Below are 21,066 nucleotides of genomic sequence, written 5' to 3' on the forward strand. Positions count from 1 at the left end.
AAGAAGTAGTTACCACCTTATAACAGATTTGTGGAAATAAAAGGAAACAGCTGCTCGTGCGATCACCACTGACATCACTTCCAGCGTAACAGCGTGTTAATGAGGCACTTGGCTCAATAACAAGCATACTTGGCTTAGCTGGAGAAAGTTGAGGCTTAATCTGATGAGCTGTCAATTAAAACAGCATCGTTCTGCAATTAATTTATCCCGAGAGAAGGGAATAGAGGTGTTGGAGGGGTGGATGTCTGTGTGGAGTATAAACGTGGACACAGATGAGCTAGCTGAATGGCCTGTTTCTATGAACATAACATTGTATGTAATTCTGTGTAAAATCAAAAGTGGAAGCTAGGAATTGTGGCTGAAAACTGATCCTATGTCTCTAGATGGCACTAAGTGGAATAATATAGCTAAGAATAGGAGCATAGAGATTATTGATGGAAGGGTCTGACAAAATGTCATCGACCTGAAAAGTTAACTCACTTTCCTCTCTCCGTAGGTGCTGCCTGACTTGCTGAGTGTTCCCAGCTACTTCTGTTTTTATTTCAGATTTCCAACATCTGTGGTATTTTGCCTTTTATTGAAGGACATCTAGTGTTTTTTTGGGACAGGGGGTGAGAGTGATACCAAGACAGGTCTGGATGAAGAAGCCTACAGCCCAGTTCATCTCACTCTTTCAGAATACCCATCCTAACATTTGCATAACCACAGAACTAAGCTGTTCCTTAAATGTGTCTAATGGGCCTATCGGAAGTCTTGATAGAAACCTGTTCTAGCTGTTGATTTATTTTTGCGTAAAGAAGTAGCTTGGTGTCTGCTCTGAAATTGAATCCGGAATCTGTGCCCTCTAGTCTTGCTGCCTTGGTGCGTCAATGTGTATTCTGGGTTTCCTTCCTCAATCCCATTTAGCATTTTAAACCTCTTTAAGGTCCCCTCCTGAGACAGCTCTTTAAACTGAAGTGACTTATCTTATTCCTTATCCCTGTGATACTGAGGATCATTACTTTCCTCTCAATTGCTTATAAGACTTGAATAATCCCATTATATCATGATGACCAGAACTTTATGCAGTACTCCAGGTGCACGCTGATCAGAGCACTGTTCAGCTTGAACATGATTTCTGGGATCTGAGCTCAACCCAGCATCCTGGTTGTCATTTTTTTTTAACTGCTTCACACTATTTCAGGATCATAAGCAATGATTCAACTACATTAATAATTTGGTCACTCAATCCTTGACTGTTTGTGGGACACTACTGTGCGCAGGTGGCTGCCATGTTTCACCCACAAAATATACAGTCAATTCACTATGCAGTTTATTCTGTGAAGCACTTTGAGACTTCTCGAAGATGTGATAAGGCGCTATATAAAATGCAAGGATTATTATTATAATGTGTGTCCAGTCAGAATTCTTATTTATTACAGATAAATAAATGAGAAGCTATGCAGTGCCAGATTTGATAAAATGACTGTGAAGCGCTTTGAGACGTCTCGAAAACGTGATAAGGCGCTATATCAAACACAAGTATTATTATCTCCTTCAACTTGCTCTTAGGCTCTCCATCCTGTTCTTGAAGTATATTTTTACTTATTCTATGCCACATTTCACATTTATTTATATTGAATATTTGCCATTGATGATAATTGGTGCATTCCTTTTCTTGAGCTCTCTCTGCAAGAAATTGGCTCCTCCCTCTTAATTCCAAAGTTTCCCATGGATTGGTATTGCCTACACATTTTGGCTGCTTTGTACTGAATGCGTGATTATGGTCATGTATATACAACGGATAGATGGACCTCTAAAGCATCCCATTCAGTACCTTTTGACCAAGTTCCCTGAGAGATTACTCTTTCTTTACCTTTAGTGAGCCAAGAATCCACTTCCATGTCTTACCCTCAATGCCTGATCTATTTCTATTGGGCTTGGCTTGCTTTTAAGCAGTCTTGTCTGATTTCATATTTTTTTAAACTTAATATAATTATGTTTTTTATCTTGATTTTTTTTTTTAAAAAGTCCATAATTGTCGTGGGTGAAACTCGGCAGCCGGTTTGCGCACAGCAATGTCCCACAAACAGCTATTGAGTAAGTGACCAATTTTATTTGCGGGGGATTATTGGACAGCACACTGGGAGAAATTCCCTTCTCATTTCGAATAGTGCCTTGGCTCTTTAACATCCACCTGAACAAGCAGACCGGATCTCAGTTTAACATCTCATCTGAAGGACAGCACCTTCGACATTACACCTTTACTTCCCTCCAACAAAGCATTAGTGTATCAGCTTAGACTACGTGATTCCAAGTCCTGATGTGGGGCTTGAGCCCACAACATTCCAACTCAGAGTGTTTCCCCCACGCCAAGCTGACACATCTTTGTGGCCTGCTGTATAAGTGCTCCGGGACACTACCTTGCGTGAAGGGCGCTTTATAAATGCAAGTTGTTGGATATTAATTTAAACAATGTCTCTCCTGTACAGTATCTAATTTTTCCTCATTGTTTCCCAATCAAAGTTTTTGTATTGAATCATACAATTAGCCTAATACCAGCTTCATTAATGAAATCCAATAGTTATGGCTGAAGCGGTCCCTTTCATTTTCTATTTAATCCTTAAAGAGGGTTTTTCTCAGCCCAGTGTTTGTCTCATGTGGTAACAAGAGCTCATACGTCTGGGAGTATTAAAGCACCTTCAGTGTTTGTAATGTCTTGAAAATTGATCTAAATATTTTTAATAGAAGTACAAGCTGTACAGTGATTTAAGATGTGGGGAACAGTGAAATGCTATTTACAAAGCTCATGAGTTAATCTTGAGCAACGTTTGGATTGGAGTATAATATATTTCCCTCTTGCCTGTTTTGCCTCCTTGTCCCGTTTCAATTAGGAGTTAAATTAACTACGTCTGATAAAAGTCTTGATCATGTTAGAAATATGTACACTGTCTATGAAATAAATCTTTTCATTTTCAGTCAAACGTATTTCTGCTGTGTTAAGATTGACTCTCTTTTTTTTCTTACAGTTATCCTTTATTTGAAAACCCTTACCCTTTGGACATACATGAATCACACGTCACTTGCTGCGAGTATTTTGCTGACTGTCCTGTTGACATAATTCCTGCACTTTATTCTGTCGGGGCAAAGCAGAAGCGGCAAGGATACAGTAAAAAGGTTCTGAATTTCCTCATTTCAGTATATAAAAACAATATATGGTAGTTCACAGCTGAATATGTTGATATGAATTTTTTATGCATTTCAGTCTTCTTACAAAAATATATTTAGTCATAATCTTCCTTTCTGTTTTATGGTGTTCACAGCACCTTTCATTTTTACATTGCATGGACTCTGTGATCCTGCTGTGTATATAAATAACCCACATTTGCTTTAAATTTTCTAACACTGATGCTTGTGGATATTCATAAAAGTGCACCTTTGTTTTCTCTTCATAATCAAGTAGTTTGCTTCCAAGATTTGCTTGTTTTTATTTAAAACTAATTGCTTTTGGGACTGTATAACATAGCCATTGTTCTACATTCAGCTCATTTTGCTCTTTCGGTTGCAATAGTGAAGAAGAGTGCTTAACCAATGCATAAATTATTAAAAGTCAATGCTATCTCCAAGGAAGCTATATAGAGTCATGCACATGCTGCTTTGAAGCATTATTGCCTTATCTAACTTCTCAAATTGACAAGTGCTTTGGTGCGTTCGTGCTCCTAGCTGGTCTCATAATTAAGTCCTGGAGCTTCCTAGTTCCACTTTCTGTACTGTTCAGTTGTACATAGAAATAGAACACATGACAGAATATTAGATTGCCTGACTGTGAATATGGTTTGTGGTTACTTCAACCTTCGCATATCCTACAATGTTTCTTGCTATTCTGTTTGATTTGGTTCATTAATTTTTAGTTCAGTTTCTTTCAATTTGTTTACAAAATAAGAATCTGTGTGTAGTGGACAGGAATGGGGGTGGGGGGCGTCAGTGGTGGGGGAGTTTTGAGGGGCGGAGGAGGCGATGGATATGTCTGTTGGACCGTACATTTTCGGCTTTTTTTTTGAGACTTTGGAACCCGTGTCTAGATGGGTTTCTGCCATTTTGATGATTACTCGTTGGGTTGTACATGAAGGCAGAAATATTTTCAAAGAATTCATGAAACTCACTTCAGTGCCAATCAAATCATATGATTAAATGCATCAACGTGTTTCCAAAATGAGTGCAGGAATACCAAATTAATTTTGAAGGCACATTTCATTCCACAATTGAGCAAGTGCTTAATTTATCTTGTGCCAATTTCCTGCGGAACCTTTTGGTAATTCTGTGTTGTTTGAGTGTTCAGTATACAGTTGTGTGGCTGATGCTCAGTTTTAATCAAAATATATCTATGAGTTACGTATTTGTCTTGTGCATCATTGGAAAGTAATATGGTGCTATGATTCTGTGCTGTTCATTTATAAAAGTACGTTGGAATTTAAGTCATCTGGCTCAATGTATTTTGTCATCTTTAGCTCCTCATTCCCAATTTATCAAGTGCCATTGCCACATTAACAGATTATTCCTGCACTGAGCTCTGTGAGCCTATCACCCCATTCTTGCCCAGTTCCACTGGCTCACCATTCCTCAGCGGATTGAGTTCAAGTTCCTCATCCTAACCTTTATACACTTCACGGTCTTGCCCCACCCAAGGTCTGTGACCTTCTCAAGACTACAAAACTGGTCACTCCCTCTGTTCAGCAGGCACCAGTCTGCTTCACATCCACCCCACTCCCCACCCAACATCAGCAGTCAGCCTTTCAGCGTATCTCCCCACCAACTGGAACCTCATCCCAGAGTCACTTTGTCTCGCCTCCTTCCCTCGCTTCCTTCAAGGTACACCTCAAGACGTTCCCCTCAGACCTTCTCGGTCCCTACCCCCAGCTCAGGTGCAAACCTTAGACTGTCCAATGCCTTCAGACTTCTTCCCGACATGAAAGAAGCTACAATAAATGTAAGTTTGTATGGTATAATAATTCCATGGAGGAAAATTATCAGGGATCCCATACCCTTGCATTTTCACACTCGGTATTAAACAATCTTCACCCATCTTTGCTGACTTATCAACTCATTCTGAGTAGATCTTCAGTTCTTGTCTCTATCAGATAGTGTGTTTATCTATTTGTGGTCGACAATTTGATTTTTTTTGCACTTTTATTGGAAAGACTTTTTTATCAGGCCTCAGGAAGTTGCTTTGGTCTTACCATTTTTCTCTCCTTTTTATTGCATTTTCACCGAGTATGTGAAATGTTTAGCAACACAACAAGAATTTGCATTTATGTGGTGTCCTCGGAGTACTTGACAGTGGCGGACTCTCACAGCAAGCCAGGGGAGAGGGAGTGGGACATTACTGTAAGTAAGATCAAAAAGGAAGATCTTTAGGCAGGATTTGAAAGTGGAAAAATAGGGGTCAAGGCGGAGGGATTGAGGGAAAGAGTTCCAGAGTTTTGGAGCAAAGTGGCTGAAGGCATGGCCACCACTGGTGAAGTGGAAAGGATGAGGGATAAACAGGCAGCCGGAGCCAGATGAGCGGAGGTAGAGGGTGGTGGAGTGGAGGGGGGTGAGTAGATCGGGTAGATTAGTCAGTGCGAGGGCATGAAGGGATTTGAAAACGAGTGAAAGGATCTTGAAATCGATTTGTTCCATAATCGGGAGCCAGAGGAGCCCGGCAAGGACTGGTTTGATGGGGTACGGAGTTTTGTGCAGGTGAGTTTCTAGGTGGCACAGTTTTTAATTAATTGAGTTTAAATTTGCTCCCTCCCTCACCTCATTCAAGATCTGTCTCAAGACCTAGCTCCTTGATTCTTTCGGTCATCTTTCTCCTCCTCAACCCCTTGGCTGTCACCCCCAGCTCGGCTGCCCAACTAGTACTATTAAGGGCTTTGGGACATCGTCCCAACTTGAAAGGCACTGTATTTGCATCACATTGTAACTGCCCCCGGTGCCCAATTGCCATGTTTTTCTCTGGGTTGGAAGACTTAGTTTTTTGGGCTTAAGTTCTGTTCTTTTTACACAGATTCAGCTGCTGCCACAGTGCCTTTATGATACTGCACCCCTCCATCCCCCGCTGGTTCAGACTATTCTATAGGCGATCACATGGCTAAAAGAGCATAGACTTGGAAGCTTACAAAAGGTCCTCCAGCATAAACCACTGAGCTGTGAGCGAGATTCATACACCCATTGAAAAGCTTACTGACATTTCTTTTATGCGTGGTCAATTGTACTCTTGCTAGCTTTTACTGCATCTCTCTGTTATACTTATAACTGACACAGAATACATAGAATGCCTAATGTTTTGCTGCGAATACGTAATTTATTCCACCAGTGAGAGGCCATCGGGTAGTTTAAGAAAGTGCAATAAATGAAGGTGGCTTATCATGAAGATTTTGTTTAATTATATCAAAAAGCTAAGTGCTAGTTTTTTTATTACTGTTAAAAACAATCTTAAAACAAGGACAAGTACTTCCGTTATTGGTTACAAGTCTTACTGCAGTATGCAAATAATGAAATGTGGTCCACATTTTTGTAATCAACTTCAATACATCAAATGTTTATCTCACAGGTTTGTCATCGTTGTACTGAGTTATGGCTAAATTACATTCACAAAAGTACAGACATTATACTGCTGAAGCTATATTTGGCAATATAAATGATGGTCAAATTATGACCTAACCCTAAAGTGTGTTGATATGGTTTGCTGTCATGTGTTGGATCAGATAGCCCCTTAATTGTTTCCTTTCACCTTTAATTACATTTTATTTATTCAAATTGATGCTTTCCCAGAGGATCGAGTTCAAGATCCTCGTCCTCACCTTTAAGGCCATCCATGACCTTGCCCCCTTCTACCTCTCTGACCTGCTGCCTCCTTATGAGCCTGCCTGCTTCCTCCATTCAGCGGACTCCGGTCTGCTCCATGTCTCCCACCCGACTCGCCCTACCATCGGTGGCCGGGCTTTCAGCCTCTCTGCCTCCACACGCTGGAACTCCATCCCACGGTTCCTTCGCCTCACTTCCCTTGCCTCCTTCAAGGCCCGTCTCAAGACCCTTCTCTTCGACCGTCCCTTTGGTTGCCCTCCCACCTCTCTGCCTTCCCTCACCCCTACACCACCCCTCCCCCGTGCTCAGGCCCCGACTTCTGACTGTTCAGCGCTTTGGGACGTCCTCCCGACGTGAAAGGCACTCTATAAATGTAATTTTGTTGCTGCTGTTGTTCCTCAGTGGAGTGCACATGAACACCATTGTAGGAAGTTATATGATAAATACAGCAAGTCAGGGTTAGTCAGCACATGATCAGGATTCATAATTCAATCATTGTTTGCTATCAATCTTGTTGGTGGAATAATTCAAATGGCATTTTGGACCCCAAAAATGTAGCACAGCGATTTCAAAATAATACATTCTCTTTCAATTTGCTTGACTGCCTTTGGGAATTGGGGAGGAATTTAAATTGGCCATTTCAGGTTGGGGGTCCCATGCTTTGAGTAATAGTAACTTTATGGTAACATCAGATGATTTCAATGCTCCATGATGTGTACCTGTAGTGTTGGTGATTGGGGGGTGTCTTCTCACTCGTGGTTGTTTTGGTTTGGGGTGTCAGGTTCTGAACTGCATGTTGTGTACTTGCATTCGGGTTTTTGGGAGGTCACTGCTCCTCATTGCGCACCTATAAAGGATTGTTGAGGTGAACTCAACGTGCTTTGTTGTGTGCCTTCATTGGGGTGGGGGATGCTTGTTCTTGGGTGATCACTGCTCTTTCTTGTATGCGTGTTATTGTTCCTTGCGTTCAATTTGTGGTCCGTGGAGAAAACATAATGTTTAAAAGTGGGCTATTGGCCTGGCTTAGGGCATTTTCACGAATATTTAAAGTTGCATGAGGTTCACTCCTTAGGAGTGCTGATATGTTGCTGAGCCCAAGGAATTTGGCAAGTGAAGAGTGCCGCACACTCCATTGGGAGAGCTGATTAGCTCTTTTTGTAATTGATCTCATAATTTTATGGGTAATTTAAGGGTGCTGATCCTCATAAAAGTAGCCTTATTTGTTTAGTGTGCCACAGTTATGTACTTTGCATAACATGTGCGTGAAGGCATTGCACAGCGAATCTGGGTTTTCCCTCTACCTAAATAAAAAGACTAGCCCAGCAATATATTAAAACCTAAGATAATATTTCTTTAAATGGTTAATATGTTTCCCAGGAAGGGAGGGCCCCGTCCGTAGCATATGGATGATGGTAAACAGCTGTTTTTTTGTGTAACCTAGCTCTCGGTAAATGCTCGTTCAAGGAATAAAAGTCGTATTATGAAAAACATTTATGGTTCATGGTTCAGATAGTTCAGAATCCTTGGGCTAGACAATAAAATCTTTATGATAGAGTTGACTTTAGATGTCTGAGTTCTGATTGCATTCGTCGCATCTCTTTAATGGAGGCATTATTGTCTATCTAGCTAGATTTAATGCTAAGATCTGTTGAGCCAAAATTAAACTGCATTACAGACAGTGATCTGAAATCACTAGAGAAAAGTTGGATGTGTGAATCCCTTCTTCGCATGCATCTGAATAACATTAAAATTACCAGCTATGTTTCAGTGAAGCACCATGCTGAAGGTGACATGTATTATTAATGAGGACTATTAATCTTTGCCAAAATACATTAACTGTCTAAATTGTAACATTTTAACCGTATATTTAAATTGTAAACAGCCAAAAAATGTCTAGGATGTGGAGTTGTTAGAAATTTACAGTTTGGCTCAATTTAGCAAGATTTTTGACAGCATGCATTTCTGATTGTGCATTTGGATTTGGTTGGATATTTTATTGGGATTTTAAAAATATTTTGTGTATTTTTCCTAATTACAAATGAGCCATAAATAATTTCTGTGCAATTAAGAGGAGAAAGTTGAATTTCTGATGAGCCTAAAAATAAATGTAAATTTACTTCTGAATGTCTTGTCATTTTGAATGAAAAGTGTTGTTCAAGACTTGAGTCATAGAGTAATCTTACATTTCGCCAGTGGCTTCCAACTTTCCTGTTTACTTAATCATTGATAACAGAAGTCCTTATGTTTGTTTTGGGCGACTCTGAAGGAATTTTAAGGTTGCCTCCATCCTCTTTTAAGATTATAGATAAAATTTAATTCATTTATCAGTTGTTTAAGAAAATTCTGAACCTGATCTAACTTTTGAACCGCCCTTCAAATCTAATTTTTTTAAAAACAAAACTCAGCTTTTTATTCAATTTTTGTCAGTTGGTCTACCTCCACTTTCATCCACTTTCATTACACATAAGCGTCTTCGGCTTTGCGGGTACCTGATACCAATGCAGTAACTCAGAATTATTCTCCACTGCTAAATAGCTGTATGAAATATAAATATCACTATCTACTTGATTGAATTGAGGAGAAAGATGCATTCCTGGTGGAAATACCTTCCAGCCAAACGTGTTAACAATGTATCGTCACATGACAAACCGTGGATTCACAATGTGGTTCTGTTTTTTTGAAAATCCTGTTTATACTTGATCACTTCAGCTCCAGAAAAAACATTATCATTTGGCAAGCTTTTTTGTTTTTGTGTAATGGATTACTATCCATTAGTTATGGTGTTCATACCTTTTATATGTGAGTATGATGTATTTCTTATTGCTTATCTGAATATAATTTTTACTCTCTATCGTGTTGTTTTCCTACATGTTGCCAGGCCTCTTGAGCTGAGATCCATCATGATAAAGCGTTGCTCTGCACTAGTCACAGCTATTCTTTATAGCTGTTACTTGGGGTAGTTTTTATTAACCAAGCTTCAATGTTTTCACCAAGCCTTGGGGATATGCTTTGGGTACTGCAGACACCCGCTTGTTCCTTTGATTTTTTTTCTTGTACACCACCTCAGGGTAGGTGAAAGGAAAAAGGGGAAGAATGTCCTGGGGATACTGAAATGGAATAAGGAAACCTTGAAGTGTCGGAGAGAAATTGATGAGGAAATGACCATGGTGATTGACAATTGTTCTTTAAATTATGAATCACTTTCAGAATTCAATGAATCCCTTCTGCAAGATCTTTTTTGATCTATCTCTTATAATCAGATTTGTTTTACTTTGTGAAGTAAAAACCTAACTTCCTTTTATTTATTTTCTTCATTTTTTCTTAAGTTTAAAAAAAAATCATGTTGTTGAGTTTTCAGTTTTTCTTCAGTAAAAACTCCTGTGTGGTGTTGTACCCACAAAATACATAGTCAAACCACTTTACAGTATGTAGATGTGAAGCACTTTGAGATGTCTCGATGACATGATAAGGCCCTATATCAAATTTAAGGATTATTTTTGTCATTATCAGTGATTCTGGATTGTGAGTTACGTACTCTGATACGCCGTCTGGCATGGAGGGCGCTATATAAATCCAAGTTGTTGTTGTTGAGTTAGATTTGTACAGACTGCTTGCTTGTGGGAAGACCAGTTTCTTTCTTGAAAATATGAAACTTACAATGGTGAATAAGTTTATCCTTTTCTATGTTTTCCAGGAATGGCCCGTCAGTGGGGGTAATTGGGGTTTAGGCACTCAAAGCTACCCGGAGATAATTATTACAGGGTAAGTAAGAAAATGCTTTTTTCATTTACGCAGTGATTATGGAATATGTTACCAGTTTGAGCCATTGAAAGTTACCATGATAAAAGGGTTCAACAGATTTCTGAATGAGTTTCTGAGGGGAAGGAAGGGCCTGCTGGATAGGTCAGGATATCAGCCAGATAGAGAGAGTGCGTTAGACAAAATCTTATTCATGTGGAAGACTTTTTTTTCTTTTCATTGAATGCCTTGATTGAGCATAAACTGGAAAAAGTAAAAATGTCTTTTCTTTCCTTGGTTGCGTCTGGAAACCGTGACTTTTCCTCACAAGATCTGATTCTAATCACCAGTTCTTTCTCTCACCATTGGAATCTGTTATGTGCTGCTCCACCACACAATTCTGATTCACTGTGTAGCAAATAAAGGGAATTGCTGTGGGAGGTGGTATTATTAGATTGGTGTAATGCAGGATCTTTCAAAGTTTTGAGTAAAAGTAAATTGTGTGAGCTTATGTGACCCGCTATATATAAATTGTGAGGACATGTCACTATTATTAGGTTGTTAAAATAAGATGGATGAATTTTTAAAGGAATATTTTTGATCATACCCAAATAAACCAGCATTTTGTTTCTGTTATGTCTGAAAAACAGACAATCACAGAAAAATCTTTTTATTTGGTATCCTCCATATAAAGCCAAACCTCTGTTGAACCAATCATTTCCATTCAGCAAGCAGCTCCTGTTAACCACCACCCTGGAATAGCTCAGACAGCCTGGTTCACCAATGAACCCTTACTCAGAAGCCATCTTGGCCCAGTTCCCTGAGTGGTTGTTGAAGACAGGTTTGACTGTAACTTCTGAATAACCTTGTTGTTAAAGGGACAAATACCTGATGCCCATACCCTTCCAAGACATTTTCAAGAATAACCTCAAGACAACATTGATTCTTGCTACTCCTTCCCATGCAATATAAAGATATTTGCACATAGCTGATGTGTCCTTTCATTTCCTACTGTCAGCAGTGGTTCCTGTCCACATATTTGTCTGGCACTAATGATTAGTGTACTTGTCTCATCATTTTTGTATCTTTTGATCGTACTATACAACCATAGCTTTGGGCAGCCAGCACTGTGAGATGCAGTACTGCATTCAGTATGGGAGATAGCCTGCAGTGCTTCTTGTGAAATTTGTTCAAAATCTTGACACACGTAGGATGTGGTTGTGTGGAGATAGAACACAAAACAGTAATTACGTTTTGCCAGTTGACAGGACCATTATTGTAGCATTCCACTTGGTCCTGGTGGGTCATTCATCATTCCTGCTTGGAAGCTGTATCTTTTGGTTCTTATCATTCTGGAAGCCAAATTGTGCAGTGGTGCACTTATATCAACCTTTTAACATAGCAGTGTTTTGAAGCACTTCCCAGTGTTGGTGTAGGAGTGATTCTCTGTAAATGGCTAGAACAGTGTGAAGAGGAAGTTCGGTATCTGTCGATTTCAGGCATTGCGGATACTTTGTTCAAATGGTACTTTAGATAATGCTTAGCACAATCTTTAGGATGAAAACATTACTGTACATTAGCCATTTAAAATCTTCAGGTTTGGACTACAACACAAGGTAATAGTCACACCAATGGGTGTTATTTTCTTGTCCCATTCTTCACTGGTGTATGGACTCCAGGGCACTTTGTCATTGGAGAGGCTCTGTGTCTGAATATCTTTTCCTTAGATCAGATTGAAACGTTTATGCTGGTTTGATGCCAAGTTCCTTGCAGACTGACTTCCGGTTTTACAGGAAAGTCTGGATTCCCCCAGATGTGTAATGGATCACATTTCCCATTTGATTTGGGTGCTATGCGATCGATTCATCCCTACATAAGGAATCTGGTTCATGAAAATTTTCAGTTTCAATTGCATCTTGCAGGCTAGCTACCAGAACCCTAAGTTAAGTGAGATTGTCATTTTGTTGCTTGACTCGTATAGAATTAAGGTTAGTTACAGGTTGTCCATCTGTACTCAGTAGGGACTCGGTTGCACCCTACTGAATGATGGACTTGGTCTGACATCTTCATATTGACACATCATTCAACACTTTTTAAACGTTCTTTCTGTATTCTCTTGCATTACACCAATGAGGGAAAATATGCAAGCTGGAGAGTACTACAGTATTAATAATTTTCTTCTTTCCCATAGGCATGCAGATGGGTCACTGAAGTTCTGGGATGCTTCAGCCAGTAAGTTTAACTATTAATCTTCAAACAACAATTGCAGATAACTGCCAGTATTCCCTTCTAGAAGAGAATATATGCCCTGAGGTATCTTAATAGCTGAAGCTTTTTTCCCTCCTCGGATTGAATTTAATTCTAGTTCAGGCAGAGGAATTAAGTCTAATAATGGTTTCAGGTCCTGAATGAAACCAATAGAATTGATTGCGACTTCCCCTCATATGAACCCAGTGTGGAAATGCATTGTGCATAAATCTTTTTACAAAGGTGATTTGTGCAGTTAAGATTGTTACATTTGGAAACATTAAGATACAAATACCTCCTTTCTTCATTCCCCCAACCCCCATCCTGGACAGATTTCTATATGGAAAAAATGAATGGTCCAGAATGATTTAACACATTTGAACAGAGGAATTGCAGGGAATCAGTTTTATATTTCAGTGAATCATCACAATTGTCATGCATTCAAACTATTCATTTTAAGAACAAATTGTGATTTTATAAGTGTAAATCAATCAAAGATGTATTTTGTCACTGTAGTTTGTCACTGAAGGATTGATGTGAAGTACTACAACTAATACAGTACTACATTCAAAGAGGAAGTTGATGTCTAACATATAGTTTTTAAATAAGTGACATTCATATACTTTTTTTACAGTAATTTGGGGGAAATAAAATCCTAGACCTTCCATTTATGCACTTTGGAAGTCCTCCCAATGTGAAAGGAACTATATAAATGTAAATTTCATTGTATTTGGTACTGTTTTTTTCTTTCCCTGTTCCTTTACTGATCAATCTTTATTTGATCAAACCTTTGAATTTATTTTTCCATCTCTTAACTTTGTTTACTCGATTTAATGTTCTGCCTATATTAATTTTATCTTTTGACAACTTTAAGACAAGTAGATGTTTTTAATTGAGAGTGCTACTGTGGGATTGATATTGTGTGTAGCTGGTAAAATGGTCAAAATCTCATCTGTTGGTTTGCTGAGCTATGAAAGTGATGGTGTTACTTTGTACTTTTGGTTTACTGGGAGGTGATAAAAAATATATAAAGAGATTGAAGAAAGGGCAGAGAAGTCAGAATAAAGGGATAACTTTCAGAAAGCCAACCCAGGCATAATGGGCTCAATGGCTGCCTCTTGTGCTGTAAATATTATATGATTCCTTATACATTTTGACCTGCAAATCCAATAGCTCAACCACAGTGACCTATAATGTATTGAGTATACCAAGCACACCATTTATCATTCAGCTGATCTGGTTCACTGGATGGCAATTGCAAGCAAGAAAAACAAACTGCTTTGGAGGTGTGTAGTAGCCGAATTGAACCTGAATTGAACCTGAAACCCAAAGGTTATTGCGCATATTACATCCTTCATCTTTAGTTCCTCTTTTATACTTCCATAATATGATTGACCATTGATCATATGATTTAATTCAGTATTAGGCTTGATCGGGGAAAGTAGGTGTACAAACTGAGGTTTTGAACTTAGACCTTCTCAGAAGGGATTTGGAAGGAATTGATTACAAGAGAATGGGAGGAATTGTTAGTTGAGAAATTGACTGATAGCCTGTGGAATTTATTCAAGGAAATAATTAGTGCAAGACAGCTTGGTAATTGCATAACAAGTACAATATGTATGCCAGAAAGGCAAAGGTTGTACTTCTAGTTTAAAGCAACCAAAATCTACATCAGCCTCAAACAATACAAAAGTGGGTTTGCATAATAATGAGGGGAAAATAGCAAGATTGGTCTGGAAGGATGATTAAAAGCCATAAAATAATCGGGAGTAAAGAAGTGCTGCATGTGAAAAAACCTCATGCAGTTGGTAGGAGGGAAATGACAGAAGTTTTTTTTTAATGAATACTTCATTGAAGTACATCCAGAAAGCATGTTAAAGCAGGAGGTAAGCCCATTAAAAACAGATGTGGGTGTAATTGCAAATGATGACTTGAACTAATCATTGGAGAAGGAGGACATGAGGTGCAGGGTAGACTTGAAGTTAGAAAGTATCTACAAGCCAATAACATGAGCAAACCTACCATGCTCACCTAAGATTCTCTTCTGACTTTTCCTCTTAACTTTGTGAGTGAAGGTGAGCTGGGAAGCTTCCAATGATATTCATAATTTGCCTTGCTCGTTAGCTCATTCTTCGTTTGCCTGCAAAATACACCATCACTACACTGTATAGTATTAATGTAGGCCAGGCGCTAAAACAAAGGTGTAAAAGGCATCATAATTAAGTGCAAGGATTATTATGTTTATTATTTTTATAACTTGCCTCATTTATCTTAGGCTACTTGACACTTGCAATCAAAATCCCATTTATCTTAGGTTGCTTCACCTCTCAAGGTACAAATTTGGATTCCTCATTGCTGATAAGAATCCTTTTAATTGGCGTACGTGCTCCTACATATTCTAAGAGTTGAGGAGCCCTTATCTGATCAGTTCCCAGCAACCAGAAGTTCAAATTGCTTTAGTCATTCAGCTTCCCGGAAACCTTTTTAGTTTGCTATCTTTGAGCAAAATTAACCCCTTCTATAGAGCAGTTACTTGGTCAATAATTGTGGTCTGTAAAAGTTTTCAAAAATTATCAGTTAAATAGTTTGATATGCATATTTCAATTTATAGACTTGCTCTAAAGTTTTAGATTTAAAGTAATTCAAACTTCTCTTAATTTTGATTTTTCTTCCATTAGTAACGTTACAGGTGTTGTATAAGATGAAAACGTCCAAGGTATTTGAAAAGTCCCGGAATAAGGAAGACAAACCAAACACGGATATAGTAGATGAAGACCCATATGCTATTCAAATTATGTCCTGGTGTCCTGAAAGCAGAATGCTCTGCGTAGCTGGAGTATCAGCACATGTTATTGTTTACAAATTCAGCAAACAGGAAGTGACGACAGAGGTTATCCAGGTATCAACTTCCTATACATTGCAATTTACATTGATAATAGTTCTTTTCGTATCGGAAGGACATTTCAAAGCGCTTTGCACTGCTAGCTGGGCAGCCAAGACAGGGGTTGGGAACTGAAGAGTTGAGAAGGAAAAGATGACAAAAGTGCGATCAAAAAGGTAAGTTTTGAGACAAGCTTTGGAAGTGGGGAGAGGTAGACAAGTTGGAGTGACTCTGGGATGGAATTCCAGAGAGCAGGGGGCAGAATATCTGAATAATAACGGAATAACCCTGCTGATGGGGTGGTTAGGGCATGGGATATGAAGCAGGCTGGTGCTTACTGAGTGAAGGGAGAGGCCAGGTCAGTAGACTTGTAGGAATTTGCAGAGAATTTCCAATAAATTCTGATCAAAATATTCTGTGAAACACTGAAATTTGTTGGTCATAATTGTTTCAATGAGTATTTACTGTAATAACCTTATAGGTTAAAATCTTCACAGGTATCATGAAATGCAAGATAATCAAATTTCATGGATTAGTGTCAAAAGAAAAAATAATTGCTATAGTCATATGCTGATGCATATGCTGTGGTAAATTTTCCCTATGGATTAGATAATTCTTGGCAAACTGAGAGCCAAGATAAAATGTTGAGTCAAACTTGCAGGGTCCAAATTCACAAATTGAGAAGCCCTGGTCCTTCCAGACCAGTGGATGCTCTGTATTTCAGTTGCTCTAATAGGCATGTGTAGAGCTTATTTCTTAACACAATATCAGTGTCATTGGCAAGTGTGCTTTTTTAATCATTATTATCACAGAATTTTATCGTAAACGTCTGTTGAAAAACATCTAAAGTCCTTTTGGCTTCTTGCATCTCATAACTTTTTGTTTTGGAATGCAACGTTTTAAATTAGAAGTGCTGAAGAGTGGCGTACACTGGCTTTTTTCCTCCATAAATAAGATACACTAATTGGTGAACTTTCAACAATAGTGTATGTTCAGATTGTTTCTACAATATTGCCAAAACGTTAAAACCGCTGCCAGATAATTGTGGGTTCCTGTGGCATTATCCAGTGAATAAATTTGTTTATTGATATTTATTTATTGTTACATTGATATTCTAAATTTCTAAAAGATTTAATGTAGCCCACACACAAGTATTTTATTCCTTGAACAATTGCATTATACACTCTGACTATTAATATTCTGAACCAGAAGTTCCTTTAGTCCCAGGGGATAGAGACGTTTGAAACTCAAAGCTTATTGTCGTACCAAGTATAAATCACACTGGCCTCCTCTCCTTGGTTTGGTGTGTTCAGCAGGTCTGTGTTTTAAATATTATTTGAAGAGATGTTGATAATTTTTTAACAAGAACCTTCATGTTTCCCAACTCTGGAAGGTGTTGCTTGTCTCATATAATTGAACAAAAAGTAAGGTACAGGTTTTGGTTAAGGTGCTGGGTTGGTTGCCTCTTACAAACGATGTGCATGCTAGGCATCTGTTTAGGTTTCATATTAAGAGTAGACTTAGGCTATTAAATGTTTGCTCTTTTTGTTCTCCTTTCCTGGTGTGTAGATGCTTGAAGTACGATTACATTATGAAATAAGTGATCTTGAATCACCAGATATTGATCAGGTAACAGTGCTGCCAACCACATGTCAGGTATCCAACTCTCTGACAGCAAGTTCTCAGTCTCACCCTTCCACAAGTAGCACTTCATCAGATGGTCTCCGTGATAATGTTCCCTGCTTAAAGTGAGTATTAAACAGCAAAAGGAAATTTGGGATGATTCAGATTCATTCTAATGTATGGGGATAAAAATGCAGAAAATCATTATGTTGTCAGTGAGGCATCTTCTTGTTGATGCAGACTTAGGATAAAGGGACGATTTGTTAGGCTTCAAGATTGTGGCAATAAAATGGTGAGCAAGATAATGATAAACACAAAGATAACGTGTTGTCTGTAATAGCGATGGCTACTCTGATAATAATCCCGTTGCATAATGTTACAGGTCTTCAGCTCTCACTTCACTATCATCTTCATTATCTTTGTGTGTGTGTGTCACACCACCTTTACTGACCTCAGCAATCAAAATAAACGCTACATTTTTTTAAAAAAGAGCTTTGTTCAATCCATTTAGCGTCAATATTCACTTTATAAACAAAGATCATTATTATTATTCTATTGGCTCACAAATCCCTCAATAGAAAGTCTGATTTTAAGAGTTAAGAATATGTTAGAAGAGAAATATAACATCTTATATCATTTTGAAGTGACTGATATTTCACGAACAGAAGTAATATTCGTGTATTAACTTTTACTAAGTGTAGTGTGTTTATTAATCTGCTTAACTTTCTTAGTCCAATGCTAAATCTGTTTGGAGCACACATCTGTCAATTTTTCTAGCACTGCAGTTGGTAAATCAAAGTCATTGGCCTGTAATTCTCCAGGGCAGTGCTGATGACAGCACAGCCAGCCAGGGTCATCGAAAGGATTTGGAAGGGCAGACCAGTAACTGGGGGCAGGTTCTCTTCCCACTCAACTGTTAACCCTGCAAACCAAAACCCTAACGGACAGTGTGATCTTAGCGAGACAAACAGTGGGAAAGCTTGCCAGATGTATATTGAAACTGTTGTAACTTTTTGTGGGAGATGATCAATCCTATTAATTTGATTAAAACAAAAAATGGGGATAAAAATAGAAATTGCTGAAAATGTGTAGCAAGTCCACCAGAAAAAGCAAACTGTAGGTCAGTGTTTTGAGTTGTGACCAGTTATTAGAACTGACTTGATAGTGAGTACTATCAATAAAGAAAAAACATTAATTTCTGATTTCTATTTGAAAGCAAAGTAATTGTTTATATAGTGTTTTTTCCAATGCTATACCATTTCCTTCAGTTTTCCTTTTAATCTGTGTGTGTTCCAGGTACATTTATTGGGCGTGTTCAGTCTGTTAGTGTTTTCAATAAATATGCTATTCTGGTAGCCCTTGGCATGTCCTGGTCAGAATTATGATGTGACCATGCCAGTTTTCCATGGTTTGGCTTTTGATCAGCTGAGAAAAGATCTTTAAAGCCAAGTTTCAGTCAATGATAACTGACTTTATTTTGACTATTGCTGCTGCCCCCAAAATAGAAGATAGGAACCAGGAGGGAGAGTATGACATGTAAAAGATTTTAAACTGAACAAGGTATAATTTAAAGGTAGCATTTAAACTTGATATGAAACATTTACCTTCAAAGCTTTCTTCATCTACACAATCTCTAATATTTTGTTATTTACCAGTTCTACTCTTTTACATTGTGTTCTTTGTTCCCTTTACAAGAATTAAAAGTACTCCATTAAAACAAGGGCCAGGTTACCAGGCTGAAGTAGTGATTCAGTTGGTTTGGGTTAATGGAGAACCACCACAACAGATCACCAGTCTAGCAGTAAATTCAGCATATGGACTGTAAGTATAAGTCACATTTTATAAAACTTTGGTTTCTGCAGAATAAATTGACAGAGAGCAGGGGGTAGGGGGGCCGGTAAGCTTCTGGGGGTAAGAGCCAGTGGAGCCAGTCAGCAGAAGGTCATGCAGGAGAGAAGGTGAGATCTGGAGTAGATGATCTGGAGCTTTTTGGGGATTGATCAGTTCCGAAGATGTTGAAGAATTCCGATCTAGAGGTGGCAAAGGCACGGATGATCATTTTGCCTACGGTGAGGGTGAGGTGGTGACTGAAGCGGGTGATATTGTGGAGACAAAGAGAAGCAGAATTTTGTGCTCATGTAGTGAAGATCGAAGACATTTCCCATTTTGGCACCAATACCTCCATCAATTACTTCAGATCATCTATTGTAAACTGAGTTACTGAGGGAAGTTGCCTTGCACTGAACATTTATCAACCCGAAAGCACCGGAGTGGTATTACTTTCCATATCAGTTACCCTGTCCTCTGAGTGACATTGCCAGTCGAGGGCAGTTTGGGGTTTTCAGTCCACTTTAACAAGGAGCTGGAATCAGGCTGCCCGACCTTATTTCACAGATGATCCTTACAGCTGATAGATGAGACTTTTATCCCATTCTCCTGAGCAGGATTAAGAGGATTTAAACTTTATCCTGTTTAACTTAATTATTAACGAGCAGCCCTTTGAACAATTGTGTATACATTTTACTTTAGAATGGGCCAGATGGACTGCAAAGGTCTTTCCTGGGTCCTGTTACTAAGGTTTGTTCTGATGTAACTGATGCATCATCTTTCACGTAGTGCAAATAGGGAGAGGAGGGAAGATGTGAGGTTACACAATGGTCTGTGACTTTTTCTCATTCTGTTGCAAAGCGCAAAAAAAGAAAGCATGAAACAAGAGAAGGCCATTTGGCTCAGCTGCTCCTTCCACAGCGATGTGCAATTTTATCTCTTAGACTCTGCCCAATTCATTTAATCTCTGGAAGGAAATTGTGAGGTTGTCTGTGCTGTGAAAAGGAATTAAGACTGCTGAGTAGATTTGTGGTAGAATTTGCAGCTCAGACACACCAAGACCAAAGATTGCCTCACCACAATTCTATTTTTTAAAAAATGTACTGTATATGTACAATTTCAAGTAAGATTTTGACCAAAAAGTTGGGCGATGGTCGTACTCCTTTGTCCAGTTATCAAATGGCAGGTCTGTCAGTCTTAGATACCTAAAATTCTGAATCTTGTGGAGTTCTGTCACTTAGCGATTAGAGCTCTCACTCACAAGTGGGAGGACCTGGGTTCAATTCCCAGGCAGGGCGAAACATTCGGCACATTTCCTTACTCCAAACGCCTCTGTACACCGAGCAGTAAGTAGGAACCCGGTTGTTAGTCGATTGGTGGATCGCTTTTCCGGGGGTGTAATAAAAAATAATAATAATAATTTGGTCACTCAACCCACAACTGATTGTGGGACACTGCTGTGCGCAATTGGCTGCCACATTTCTCCCACAAAATATACAGTCAATTCGTTTTACAGTATATTCTGTGACCTGCTTTGATGCAAGGATTAGTATTATTCCAATCCTCCCTCAATATATAACAGTCATGTGATTGTTTAGTACACACCTGGACTTTTATTAAAATGAGTCGGCCATGTAATCCAGTTCTAATAATGATCAGTGCAGAGCGCTTAGCTTTGAACAGAATGGTTGGAGCGATCCGAGTGCATTCTGTACCATGTACCATTCTGTGCTGGAGTTGGCAAATTGAACTACTTCAGAAACTGGCTCCTCCAGGTGGCACGAGGAGTGCAGTGCAGTTTGATTCATATTGCCCAAGTCCCTGCTGTTACTGCACATTCGACGAAAATAATGTGCAACAAAAATATAGCAAAACTAAACTCATTGTATGCACCAACGGTAAGAGTTTTAGCAATAGAGATC

At 38.8% G+C, this 21,066-nt stretch overlaps 1 protein-coding gene across 4 annotated transcripts in view; it reads left to right on the top strand.

Annotated features, from left to right (window-relative positions):
• LOC103179286 (syntaxin-binding protein 5) overlaps window positions 1-21,066 on the top strand; it is a 114,886-nt gene that overhangs the window by 55,121 nt on the left and 38,699 nt on the right. For all 4 annotated transcript variants that reach the window (XM_042333587.1, XM_042333583.1, XM_042333585.1 and 1 more), the window contains exons 12-17: window positions 3,009-3,156; window positions 10,523-10,590; window positions 12,758-12,798; window positions 15,492-15,712; window positions 17,264-17,442; window positions 19,013-19,138. In XM_042333587.1, coding sequence (XP_042189521.1) covers window positions 3,009-3,156; window positions 10,523-10,590; window positions 12,758-12,798; window positions 15,492-15,712; window positions 17,264-17,442; window positions 19,013-19,138 — 783 coding nt within the window. The remainder of the gene's footprint in view (window positions 1-3,008; window positions 3,157-10,522; window positions 10,591-12,757; window positions 12,799-15,491; window positions 15,713-17,263; window positions 17,443-19,012; window positions 19,139-21,066) is intronic.

This window comes from Callorhinchus milii, unplaced genomic scaffold (assembly GCF_018977255.1).
Source record: "Callorhinchus milii isolate IMCB2004 unplaced genomic scaffold, IMCB_Cmil_1.0 Scaffold3, whole genome shotgun sequence".
In the NCBI taxonomy this organism is placed as follows: domain Eukaryota; kingdom Metazoa; phylum Chordata; class Chondrichthyes; order Chimaeriformes; family Callorhinchidae; genus Callorhinchus; species Callorhinchus milii.